This window comes from Tetranychus urticae, chromosome 3, assembly GCF_039701765.1.
Source record: "Tetranychus urticae isolate SD_2017Ah chromosome 3, NJAU_TeUrti_SD_1.0, whole genome shotgun sequence".
Classification (NCBI taxonomy): domain Eukaryota; kingdom Metazoa; phylum Arthropoda; class Arachnida; order Trombidiformes; family Tetranychidae; genus Tetranychus; species Tetranychus urticae.
In genome coordinates, this window is record NC_142960.1 from 7691765 (window position 1) to 7704706 (window position 12942).

Sequence of the window (12942 nt, forward strand, 5' to 3'; positions counted from 1 at the left end):
TTTGTGCTTGTACCGTGGTTTCATTCATTATCTCATTAGATGAATGATCTTTGAGATGATTACGAGATGTTGTTTCTTGTGACTGAGATAGAGATGAGGAAGTTGGTGAGATAGGTGAAGATCTTGTAGAATTCTTCAGCATCCTTTTTCAACTTTTTCTCAGGTGTATGGTCTTCTCTCAATTTACCATCGGCTACTGACGAGTGAACATTCTTCACTGGACGCTCATTGATTGATTGCTTAACTTTATTAAGACCTTTTCCTCTTTTAAACAGAGATTAACAGATGTTTTGAACATAGTTAACAATTGTAAATATTATCAGACAAGAGAAACCAAATAAAACTTCATCATTTATCCCTGTTGGTATCCAAAATATTTTTCAACGCAAGATTTTGCTCTTTTAAGTCAGATAGCTCCTTTTTCAGTCTTTTATTTTCCATGATGACTTGGTCTAATAGTGAGTTATTGCCATCCATATCAGATAGTTTAGTATCAGAAAATTCAGTTCCAGATTTGTTTATACTCGAGTTAAGTAGAGTCTGACCTGATCTAACCAATTGTGCTCCTCCTGGATATAAAAGATAAAAAGGGAAAATATCAGTATAAATGTTAATTGTCAGAAATATAAGATGAAACTTACCCTCGGATTTAGAAGGTAAAATCTGAATATAATTGTCTTTGGACCGTTGGACTATAGTTTCGTTGAGATTCACAACTAATGGAGGTGTTTTCAGAGAGCTGTCTATCAATTTAAAGACGACATCTTGCAAATATATAAGAATTGGGAGAATCTGGGTAGCATCAGGGTCATTAAAAAAATCTAAAACTTGTAGTAAAGTCTCATTATTTAGAGTTTGCTTCAGATTTTGTATATTGACAGAGCATAAATCATTTTTTTGGCTTTCATTTAGAATACTATCAAGGCGTACAGTTAATTTTGGGACAGTCTTATCATTATCATCACAATTTTGATCTCCGTCAATTCGATGACCTTTAAGGTTTTCTTCTAGCTTTTTGTACTCCTCATAAGAAATTTTCAGCAGTTCATTCAATTTCACGCCAGAAATAAGTGCAAGTAAAGAAGATTTGAAGCCATAAGCTTGTTTAACGACCGCAAGAGTATCCAGATGAAGTTTAACCAAAGATAATGAAACAATTTCTCTTTTAGGCTGGTTCATAAAATCACCTGAGTCATTACTCAAAGCTGCTTCGGTGGCTTCCATGGCTTCTTCAACAATTCGGGACGCAGCTCCGGAGTTTGTAAAGTAAACTTCATCATCAAGAGTAATATTGTCTAAATTCACTGTTCCAATAAGACTATCGGAAAGATCACTTCGAATGGAACGATCATCGTCATCGATAGGAGAAATATCAGACAGAATTTCAAAACCAGAATCACTCACATTCATACTAAGATCAGAATCTGAAACAAGAAAATTACAATATAAGTTATAAACTTCAACCGTTTTAATATTTGATATTTGATTTTTTAAGCTCAAGGTTTACTTACCACGAATGGAATAAGATCGATAACCAGAGCTTGATCTGTCAGTGGTTGATTCTGCTCGATCGAGTGATGCCTCTGGTAAATCACATGTAAGAGGATCTGATGAATGTTTAATAGAATCAAAATTATGGTTTGAAAATGATGGATTTGAGCTTTTGATTGGTGATGAAGGATCACTTTCAATAGACGATGATCCAGATTTGTTTTTAATGATCTCTTGTTTGTCTAGTAAAACTTCAATCATAATATTCTTTAAAAGTGAGATCAGAGAGACTCTTGGTGAACCAGAAGATTTTATTCCATGGTAATCTTCAATTCTTCTAGAATCATTTGTTAAATACTCGTTAAATTGGTCAAATTTTTCCAAAATTCGTGATAAAAAGAGATAGCCTTCATGGTCCAAAACAATCTTAATTGGCGTAGGAATGCAACAAACGATATTTACATCAGACTCAGGATTATGTAAATCAACTTCAATATCAGGCTTTTTATTGGCAGCTTCATCATCGAATAAATTAGAAGAGAGGTAAGACCAAACAGTTATTTGGAAAGGATCAACTAGTGGTATAGTTCGCCCGCTTGATTCCTTCTCAATAAAGTCACACCAAACGGGATCACAATCGATGACCCATATCTGATTATGATATTTTAAACGTTCTGATTCCATTAGTTTTAAAAATCCACTCGAAATAGGTCTAGAATGAACACCTTCAATCCAGGGAAATTTATCTCTCTCAATAAATAATGAACAGCTTCCCATAGAAACCAATGAATCATTTAAACGTTTTAAATATGTTGGCTCCTTGATTGAATTGGTGATAACAGCACGAGAGCAATTTATTTGTATTGATTCAATATTATAGGTACTTGATTGAAAGGCATCCGTTGATGGTACACCCAAATCAACGATAATTGTTGGCATTAGTATTTCAAAACGCGAGAAAATAGTTACATTCGTCTCACTACGAGGTATGATCTGTTTCAATTCCATTAGAGGCTTGTGCAAATTACTTTGTAAGGCGTTAAGCCAGATTAATGAAGGCGCATCGAATAAAATTTTAACGGGAGCAACATTTGCAAATAAAACTGGATCTGGTACTGGTCGAGTCCGGGCAACACGAACCGATCCATATTCATAATAGTAAAATTGGTTGAACTCCAAGTAAAATGCAGGAATATCACGAGGAAATTTGCCAGTAGAGAGTAATTTACGTTCATCTGAATCAGCGCCGAACTTTCGACCCCCTGAACGTGAAGCCGCCGTAGAAACACATTTAACAGAATAATCACCAATTCTGAGTAAAATAACTGAAGAGAATAGATCAGATAAACGTTGGCTAGCAGATCCTTTTGGAAAACCATTGGAAATGCTATCAGCAAATTCAAAAAGGTGAGATTTTATCCAATTATCTCGATTTGCTGATGGGTCGCCATATTTAAGCCAATTGTCACGGCTTCCTAAGGCTTTTTGGTAAGGATAAATATCTAATATAAATTTATTAACAACAACGTGTAATGTACCTCCATCTCTCAGAGAAGGGAAAGAGCTTCGGCCATGTTCAGGATCAAGATCGTCGCATAGTTGAACTTGAAGACAGTTAATAACTAAATGGTACGACGTTTCAAAAGAAAACAATTTACTAGCGGCTAAATATTTTTCAACTTCAACATTATTAGCTGACAGCTTTACTTTGGTAGGTTTAGTAGATACGTTATTAGGTTCTTCGATGACTTTTTTAGTGATTGGAGATCTCTTGATGAGTCCATTTATGTGAGTGACAAAATGAAAAGCCGAGACTAGCATTGCATCCGTTAATACCCATAGAAGATCATTGAACATCAAAACAATTCGAGCACCCACAACTTGACAATCGGAAATCCTTTTCTTAATCATAACACGACAAGAGCCTTGACAGATTAGCTTTAAAGGGGCTGAAGAAGTCGTTGATTCTGTTTTAGCTTCGAATTTCATAGTTTGCCATTCAATGTGTTTAAAGTTGATTACTAAACCCTTCTTCTTATCCTTAAAGGTAGTCGTACTAAGATCAGAGACAGGTTTCCAATTGGGAGAGCGACTTTCAACCTCTAATTGGAACAACTGGAAAGAAGCACTGATGAAAGGTGAGGTAAGTTTGACAACAACTGAGCTTATAGTGATGCGAATACCATCAATTGTTCTTGATATGATACCATATTTAGATGTGCTGGAAAAGAATAAGAACGCAATATAAAAGGTGTTTACTAAGTACAACAGCGAGTATATGAAAGGTAATCAGTCTATTTAACAATCGAATGGAGATGACGTTAAAGATAGTAATCAAAAGTGTCAGATATGAAACATGAAAATTTTTATGATTACTAATGAAACAAAAAAGAGAGGAGAGAAAGTAGAACCAGTCAAGTGGAGGAAAAGTGTCAAATATTGAAATGCTCTTTAGAAACTGAGTAAACAGAAGTGAATTAGAGGCCCGGAGGTCATTAATCTTGATTTTTCTAAAAAATAACTACACGCTGAATACCAACATTTAGAATTAAAAATTTTCCCTTTCACTTTTAAAATAAGAATTAAGTTAAATGACGCTCAATCATTATTTAGATTAAATAGTAATTACGTTTGACTAGAAGAGGTTTGGTTTTTGAAGGTTCGGAAGTTTTCAGTTATTTCCACTTCAACATGAACTTCATCCAAACCTAAACATATTGGTACCCAGGGCATCTTTGACCAGGGAATCTATTCAAAATAAAAAGAAAATGGAGAGAGATATATAAAAAAATAAAGGATAAATATATTGAAGCAATGACCAAAATTCACCGACTATTTACCTTGATAGCTGCATGACTGCAAGTTGCTTTGGTTATGTTTAACCAAACAGGCAGTTCTAATAGATCCATTAATACATCTTCGTTCAATTCAAGATTATGGAGTTCACAAAATCCTTTCATTGCACTCAATTTGAAACTATCAGTTGACAAGTTTTTAAAATACCTGTAATAGAAATTAGATCACTTATTAGAACCAGCAGATTACGTCACAGATTATTTTGAAAATTATACTATAAACCAAGGCGAAAATGTGGAATGCTTAAGACCAGAATTGAAAACGGTGAAATCAAAACATTAACTATTAAAATTAGCCAACATGTTGGCAAAATAAAACTTGATAAGAGGTAAATCTTTAATACTGGCTTCAGCCTGACACATATTGTTTATATTTTTTGTCTATATTAGCTTACTTGGCAAGATGTTTGAAGACTTGGTTTTTGATTAAATTCGCCATGTTGGCAATTAACGGCACAAATTAAAAAAATAATTAAAATTGATGGAGTATAAGATGAAATAAAATAAGCAACTTAAAGAAAACAAAACATTAAAATTGTAATCATCGTTAAAGCAATTCGTACAAAAATATATCTGATAAGATTCTAATCCTTGGATAAGTAGTAGATTGTTTATTTACCCTGCAAGTATGGCGCGTCATTTTAATCTGTTTAAACTTTATAAAATAGTGTCACAAAACTCGTACATTTGAGTCAAGAGTTGCGACTTTGTGGGTTTAAGGAGTAAAAAACTGAGTACATTAGTGCCATTAAAAATTCCTGCGATCGGAAATTTTCGAGAAAATCGAGGGAAAAGTTGAAACTTCAATCGCACTTTGTTCAATAATGGAAGCAGATTTTGTCATAAAACTCATTTTACTGATGTAAATTTTGGTGATCAACCAGTAAATGCACTTATTTTGGGAAATAAAATTTTCTGTTTCTGTACAATAAATCAGTGCTAGAGTTAGAGAACTGGAACTCATAATCGTCGATATAAATTGTTGATATACTATAGTATCTCAGATTTTCTTCGATACTCGGGCATATTTATGTTATAGCCTATTATGAATACTGATGATTGGTCGAAGATTAAAGATTGTTGAGCATCAAACCTGAAACTCGGTGAGAAGTTTGTATGTAAGGAGATTTTTTAGACAGGGCTACTTGTACACCAGCAGGTCCCCATGGCACAAATTGAGCCAATTTTCTTTCTCTTGTCCTCTGTAGACTTTTATGCACTTGAGTAGGATCAACTTCTCCTTGAATAATATTCAAAATAGAGATGTAACAATGGCCCTGGTTCTTATCATGCATGGCTGTTGAAACCATCATATTTGATGGTTGAAGTAATCTCCTCATCACATCCAGCACAGTTGTTTTACGAATATTTGTCGCTTCTTGATCTGTTGTCAAAGGTGTATATCCTGTCATCAGAAAATGAAGTCGTGGTGTAGGAATGAGAGGTGCTATTAAACCAATCAGATCATTGTTCATGTAGCTTGGGTATCTTAAAGTAGCTGTACTGACAGACATAATAGTCGAAACCTGCGAGAAAACAAAAAAACAAAAAATGAAGAAATGAGATTTTCAATCTTAAAAGATGATGGGTACTTACAAGAGAGTTTATTTGACCAAATGAAGGATTAGTAAGCTTCAATCTTTCCACAGCTATTCTGTTGAGAGCCGTGTTATCTAAAACAACGACACAATCAGCATTTAATGCTAGTCGTTTAAGAGTTAACAAAGAGTTATATGGCTGGACAACGACATCACTGATTTCGTCTTGATTTGGAAAAACTGAATATGTTTGAATGAGCTTCTTAGGGAATCTGTCATTGAGTTTTTCTAACATAAATGCACTGAAACAGATCCAATACCACCAGCAATCGAATGGCAAAGCAAAAAACCTGCGAGCGAGTCACTCCCATGAGCTTCAAGATCAATGATTTTATCTTGATTTTAAAAATGATATGTTTAAATGAGTTTTTAAGGGAATCTGTCATTGAATACATGAATTTCTAACATAGTTGAACAAAATTATGTAACCTATTGATAAGTAATTATCAATAAAAGCTTGAGTTTGCTTAGAAAATAGCATTTTAATTCTTATCCTATCATCTAGTATCTAGCCCAACAATTCGTCTTATTAATTATTCAAAAAAACTAAATTACAGCACTATTGTTAATAATTTAATTTTCAACCTCAAAAAATTTGAATTAGCGCGCCTAAATAAAACATATGATTGCTGTTTTATAGATGCTTATCTTGTACAGTTATCATAACTGAGTTTTGTACTTCATCATGAAATCTTCATGCTCATTTTATCCAAGTGTTTTTCATTGTATTTAATTGTGAACATTTAATTCTCTCTTTCCATATTTAACTCAATCTTTAACCTTTTATGAATACAGCAAAGTTCTTTTCCCAGTCAAGTCTTGAGTATTTCTTATCTTCAAATCTTTTTGACAAACTGTTATGAGGAAAGTATTATGACCATGCAATAGGACTGCATATTTATTTATAGTTTAATCATTTTATTATTCAACTCATGAGGTGAAATTGTGTAACATTACTACATGAGATTGGAAGGACTTCAAGTTGTAAAAGGGTTGAAAATTTTGGTCAAATTTAATAGACAATTTTGTAGTGCAATGACATTCGATAAAACGATAAAAATTAGAACATTTGAGTATTAAACAAAGTTGAACAAAATTGGCAAAATTGAAGAACTAAATGTAAATATTTTAAAGGATTAGATGCAGGAAAATTGTCAATCAACTCTTCTATTTAATTTTGACTTGGGCTTGATATTGTAAAGGTATCTTAAAGGTATCATCTTAACTGGAATCAACTTGAAGATTTGACATTAAAGATCAAAAAAGTGAAAATGTTCATGCTTACAAGAGATTGGGGAGAAAAATTTCAAATGGACATGAGAATTCTTAATGATAGACTTTCGAAGGCGAGAAAAAAAAGAATTGTTCTTTACTCTTATATTATTGATATTTTAATGACACTTTAAGAAGATAAAGAAGAAGGGTAAGGTTATTGATGACGAGGAGAAATATGAGATTGATAAGCATATATAAATAAATCTATTAAAGTTAATTAATTTGTTCAAGTTTGTAATCCAGCTTCTTCTCTGGTTTTTATTGTCTATGCGTTTTTGCGTGTTCTTGTTGCAACTCTTTTTTTCATTTCGTTTCCTTTGTCACTACTTGAGATAAAATTTACGCTGAACAACTTTGTGCTTGTACCGTAGTTTCATTCATTATCTCATTAGATGAATGATCTTTGAGATGATTACGAGTTGTTGTTTCTTGTGACTGAGATAGAGATGAGGAAGTTGGTGAGATAGGTGAAGATGAGTCTTTATCCTTCTTTTTTGCCTTTTTCCTTCTCCTTTCAATAGATGCAACTTCTGCCTTAATGTTAAAATAAGTTTTCCGAAGATCTTGTAGCCTTTCTTGCAATATTTGAATTCGCTTCTCCCCTTCGAGATTTACGTCAATAGGTGTGCAGTAATTATACTTAGAGGTAGGATTAACACTGTACACGAAAGCATTGGGACTGTAATTGGAAAGAGAAAGGGATGGAAATGCAGTTGACATAGAATCACTTAATGGGTCCGAGGTGATGAAAGGTTCATTCGAAGATTCTCCATATTGGCGAGTTTTTCGACCCGTAGAACCTCGTGTTTTACATCCGACCGTTTGATAATTTGGCTTACTCTCCTTTGTCTCTGAGGTAGATGAGGTACGTACTCGTCCTCTTCTCTTTTTAGGTGATATTATTGGATGGATTGTGATCATTTTGTCAGTTTTGTTTGAGTCATTGACACTATTTCTTGAGCACGAATCTTCAGATGTATTTTGTGTAGGAGATGATAAGTTACAGTCTTTGATGATAGCAGGAGGAGCCCCGGATGCTGCAGTAGCTAAAGAGTCTAATGCACTGATAGCCGAGGCAAGGGCTGTCTTGGATACTTCCAAATCAGATGAGAATTGCTGATCATTTTGAATGCGGCTTTGGTTTTTTTCATTGTCACTTGTTTCTCTTTCATGAGGTGGAGGTGATGATGGAGGAAGAGTTCCACTTTTAAGGCTTTCAGGAGTTGTCGGTGGGGATAGTTGATTGTTATCACGATTATTAACTTGATGAGGTGGAATTGGCTCTGGGTCAGCATTATTTTTATCTTTTAACTGTGGTAATAGATTAGGTTGGGATGATGAAGTGGCTGTAGATGATGACGAAGATGAAGATGAAGACGAAGAGGAAGATGAAGATGAGGACGAAGATGAGGATGAAGATGATGATGAGTGACATACAGGATGAGCAGAAGATGGTTGAGTTGATGACAAGCATGATGAGATGGTCGAAGTCTCAGGAATTGAAACACTCGGTACTGGCACAGAATTTGTAATGGTGTCGATTGCATCTTGTTGATGACCGGGAGGACTTGCAGGCACCTCTTCTTTACACAATAAAAATGACCCGCCTACTTCTTGAATATTTTCAATAGAAACAGCGAATGTTGAACTTATTTCTTCAGGCACAGTTGATGATTTAGCGTCAAAAAGGCTGGCAATTTCTTGGTTTTCTTCATCATCTTGGTCTGTTTCTTTTCTTTCATCCTCTTTAACTTTAACTTTTTCCGTTTCACTTTCCTTTTCTAAGTCATCTTCGAAGTCTTCTTTAACTTCTCGTTCTTTCTCAACTTTTCCTCGATCAATTTCTTTCCTTTTCAATTCTTCAGTATCCTTTTTCAACCTTTTCTTAGGTGCATGGCCTTCTCTCACTTTACCATCGCCTACTGGCGAGGGAACGTTTTTCACTGGAGGTTCATTGATTGATTGCTTAACTTTATTAAGAGATCTTTTCCTCTTTTTACCTTTGGTGTCGAACTCAGGATCAGCTGAAGGGTTTTCTGGACTATCATCCTTTTCAGCTTCTTCACTTTCAGGTAATGGTGATTTACGCTTTTTCTTTCCAAATTTCAAAGGCTTCTTTGAGTCATCATTAACTGGAGATTCTTCCGACTTTTTAATATTGAACTTTCTCTTCTTTATTAAAATATTACCATCTAACTTTTCTTTGTTGTCTGTATCAAGACTATCGGCTGGTTTACTTTTTTTGCGGTCTTTTTCTTTCTTATTCAGCTGTTTGATTGGTTGCTTGCGCTTATTGACAATAGGTTTGGTTGGCTTTTCTTCGTCTTCATTGTTTGACACTGCATCATCCGTCGTTGTACTGAAATTGAATGAAGGATCAAGTTTACTTTCTTCTTCCCTGGACACGTTTATATTCTCTGTTGAAACATCTCTTTCCGGTGACTCTGGTCTAATTGGTGATTTAGCAAGATTTTCATCACAAGTTAATAAATCCTCTGTGATTTGTATTTTACTTAAATGTTCTGGTTGATCATCAACTAGTGAGCTTTCTTCTTTGATGGTTGTTGGTACTATTGATTCAGATATTTCAACGGGTTCAATTATGGATTCTCCTTCTGTCTCACATTTATCATCAACAATATTCACTTCAACAGCACAGTCATCATCAAGTTTTGATTTTTCACACTCGTCAATTTCAGTATCAGCACTTTTATCCTTAGCCTCTTCATGCAGTTCATCAGGTTTTGTTTCATCACTTGACCTATTACCACTTTCATTTGCATCATCTACATCTTCAATTTTCACTTTAGTTTGACTCGATGCATCTTCGTCCAGATGATTAGTTGATTCACGAGACACATTAGGCTCTCCTTTAGACTTTCGTTTAACACCCTTCATCTTCTTTCTGAAAGACGAATCTTTTGAATCATTCAATTTATCAATAGAAGATGATGAAGGTCTTCCTCTCTTTGCAACTACTCCGGTTTTATTTTTTGATTCTTTTGATTCCATTTTCTCTTTATGGTACTCTTTAGGAGCATCTTCGGATTCATCTTTCATGTTTAATGGGCTTTCTTCACCAATCGATATACCTTTTCTCATCTTGGAACCTCTACGCTTAGTCACTTTGTCTCTTACAACATCAACAATCCTGGTCCTTTTTATCCATTCATCATAACGAACGTTCCAGCCAGTATAGTGAACAAAATACCTTCTCTTGTTAAGATCAGGATCATTATCAGTTTTTAATACTTTAGCTTCGTAAATTTTGACCGCTTTTCCTTTACCATATTTGACTCTTACACGATTGTCCACTTCAACAACAACATCTTTAGAAATGGTTGGGGTCTTAACGTCGAATTCAGTCTCTGATTCTGTTTCTGAGTCCATATTACCTCCGAAATTTTTATCACCAATATCACCTCCATCATCCTCGTCGTCAGTACCTGTTTTATTAATTTTCTTTCGACCTGATTTTCCTCTTCTTTTACCTCTCTTTGTCAAAGAAGTAGTGACTGTGGTAGCTGTGGATGAAGAAACTGACCCATTAACTGAATTACCGTTTGATTTCTTGTCACAATCATCGATATCAGCTTGCGACTCATTAGTTTCCTCCTTTATGGATTCTTCTTTCTTATCGGGAATTTCATCGATTTCAGCAGAATCATCGCTCTCAGCGTCTGATATAGTAGATGAATTAGACGCTGCCGAAGAAATTGCTTTACGACGACGTCTTTGTCTTCCTCGCTTAACCCCCAATTTAACAGGGTTGCCAAAATGTTCAGGGTTTGTCAATGGCAGGTGGTCCAGTGACTCAGATTCAGCAAAATGTTTACCGGATTTAAGACACAGACTCGTCCTTCTTAATGTTATCTCATCACCATCATCAAAGACAACAGTATATTGAGAAGCATCAATTATTTTATTTATGATGCCTTCCAAATACTTATTTTTGTCGGGATGTTTTGCTTCAATATGGGCACCAACACGAAGAAGACCTTTGATATTATCATCAGTGACCATAACAGAGCCACAGTTATTTTTAAAGGTAACACGACACTTAACTAGTCGAGTAACTTTCTTAATTTTAGCTTCACAAAAGGCTCCTTTATACTTGGCAGAAACATCGGTACCAATGGCCAAAAATGGTGGTTCGGGGTCACCATACATTAAATATGATGGTGATGGGGAAGAAGCCATTATAAACACTGAAGAAAAAAAGAGGGAGATGAAGACAAACTAAAAAAGGTAAAGAAAGACAAAAACGAGAAATTACAGAAAAATTACTGAAAAAATAGAAAGATAAAAAGAAAGGTAGATAGAAAGAAGGAAGAAACTGATGATGAAAATATAAATCAATTCTTCTCTACTTGGTACTACACAATTTTCCAGGCTTAGATCCTGTACCAAGAGAACGAGTCAATACTAACAAATCACCAATGGTTAAATTTTGGTCTTTAATTGTACGACAAACATAATAAAGAAAGAAATAAACACTAACAGTGTTAGCAGTTAAGAAGAAGAAATTCATACAAACATCCATCCAACATTTGAAAGAAAAAGAAGCATAAGCAGACATGTAAGGGGGAAGAAAATTGAGACTGACATTTTTAATTTCCAAGCGATGATAGAGAGGGCGACATTAGAAACAAAAACCTAATAAAATTTTTGCAATTAAATTATTTACGTTTTTCTTTAAATCACAGTTCAAGTTAGCAACTATCATTCACAAATTAAAACACTTGATTGTGCCAACCAAAATTGTCTTAATACACATATTTACACGAGCAAAATTCACCATAATTACCTGACCAAAACAAACCATCCAAATGAACCTTGTTTATGCTTTTTTCTTGCCATCTTGACCAAAATTTTTAAACCCTCATTTAATGGATTGAATAATTGTCTTGCCATGTTATTTTTGAAAATTAAATGGACAAAATTCATCCAGTAATTCAATAATTTTATCATATCGATCCAAGCTTTTGTAGCTTACAAAAATTTCGGGTCACTTTAACTTCGTTATTGTATGCTAATCTTTGCTCCATTGGCAACCGGTTAGCTTGTTAAAGGAAACGTGAATGTAACCAAAGCTTGTAAATGGTTACATTCAGAATAACCGACTTCCTTGATGTCTAAAAGAGGGAAAATTGAAGCAAAACAAGAGGAAATAACAAAACAGAAAAAAAATCCGAATAAAATCGATTCTAGAATCTTGCCTTTCATATGTTAATAAATAGATGGAAGTAACACAATAAAAAATATCGGCACTTTTACCACCAAACATTCGTTGATTGGTGACAAATTCAGTTAAACACAAGAATAAACTTACAACAATCAATGACTAAAATAAACATTATTAAGAAATTCTTAGGCCTGTGACTCTCAATGAGAATCTGCCAAAAATCGAGTGTCTATCTGTTAGTGCATCTACAAGACGATAGATGGAAGCTCATCCCTCAACTCAATTTTGTAATGTTAATGTCAGGGCAACATAAATAAAATAATGTTAGCAATTGATTTCAATTTTGATTTACAATTTGCAGCTTTAGTTTAATTTTTGATTATAATTTTTTGCGAATCTTTCGATTTCTTTATTTTTAATTATCCAACATGGCTTTTAGTTAGCATAATGGTTCATTGCGATGTGTATGACAGATTGAATAACAATTACGATTGTGTAACAATGTCTGCTTGTCTACAGTTGCTATCGGATAAGCGGA

General features: G+C 34.2%; 2 protein-coding genes and 1 pseudogene across 3 annotated transcripts; all 3 read right to left on the bottom strand.

Moving 5' to 3' along the window:
* Positions 1-228: 228 nt before the first annotated feature.
* Positions 229-4911, bottom strand: LOC107367024 (bridge-like lipid transfer protein family member 3B). The gene is made up of 6 exons (XM_015934684.3): positions 4742-4911; positions 4332-4494; positions 4121-4239; positions 1512-3712; positions 642-1424; positions 229-569 (listed from the first exon to the last, which is right to left on the bottom strand). The coding sequence occupies exons 1-6, from the start codon at positions 4783-4785 to the stop codon at positions 349-351; spliced, it is 3531 nt and encodes a 1176-aa protein (XP_015790170.2). The 5' UTR covers positions 4786-4911; the 3' UTR covers positions 229-348.
* Positions 4912-5181: 270 nt separating this feature from the next.
* LOC107366885 (tubulin gamma-2 chain-like) lies at positions 5182-6425 on the bottom strand (annotated as a pseudogene). Its single transcript, XR_016199900.1, has 3 exons — positions 6338-6425; positions 5943-6279; positions 5182-5872 (listed from the first exon to the last, which is right to left on the bottom strand). The product of XR_016199900.1 is annotated as a tubulin gamma-2 chain-like (transcript).
* Positions 6426-7095: 670 nt separating this feature from the next.
* Positions 7096-12607, bottom strand: LOC107367050 (uncharacterized). Its single transcript, XM_015934714.3, has 2 exons — positions 12027-12607; positions 7096-11458 (listed from the first exon to the last, which is right to left on the bottom strand). Exons 1-2 carry the CDS (start codon positions 12042-12044, stop codon positions 7559-7561), a joined length of 3918 nt encoding a protein of 1305 aa, XP_015790200.2. The 5' UTR covers positions 12045-12607; the 3' UTR covers positions 7096-7558.
* Between the last annotated feature and the right edge of the window lie 335 nt (positions 12608-12942).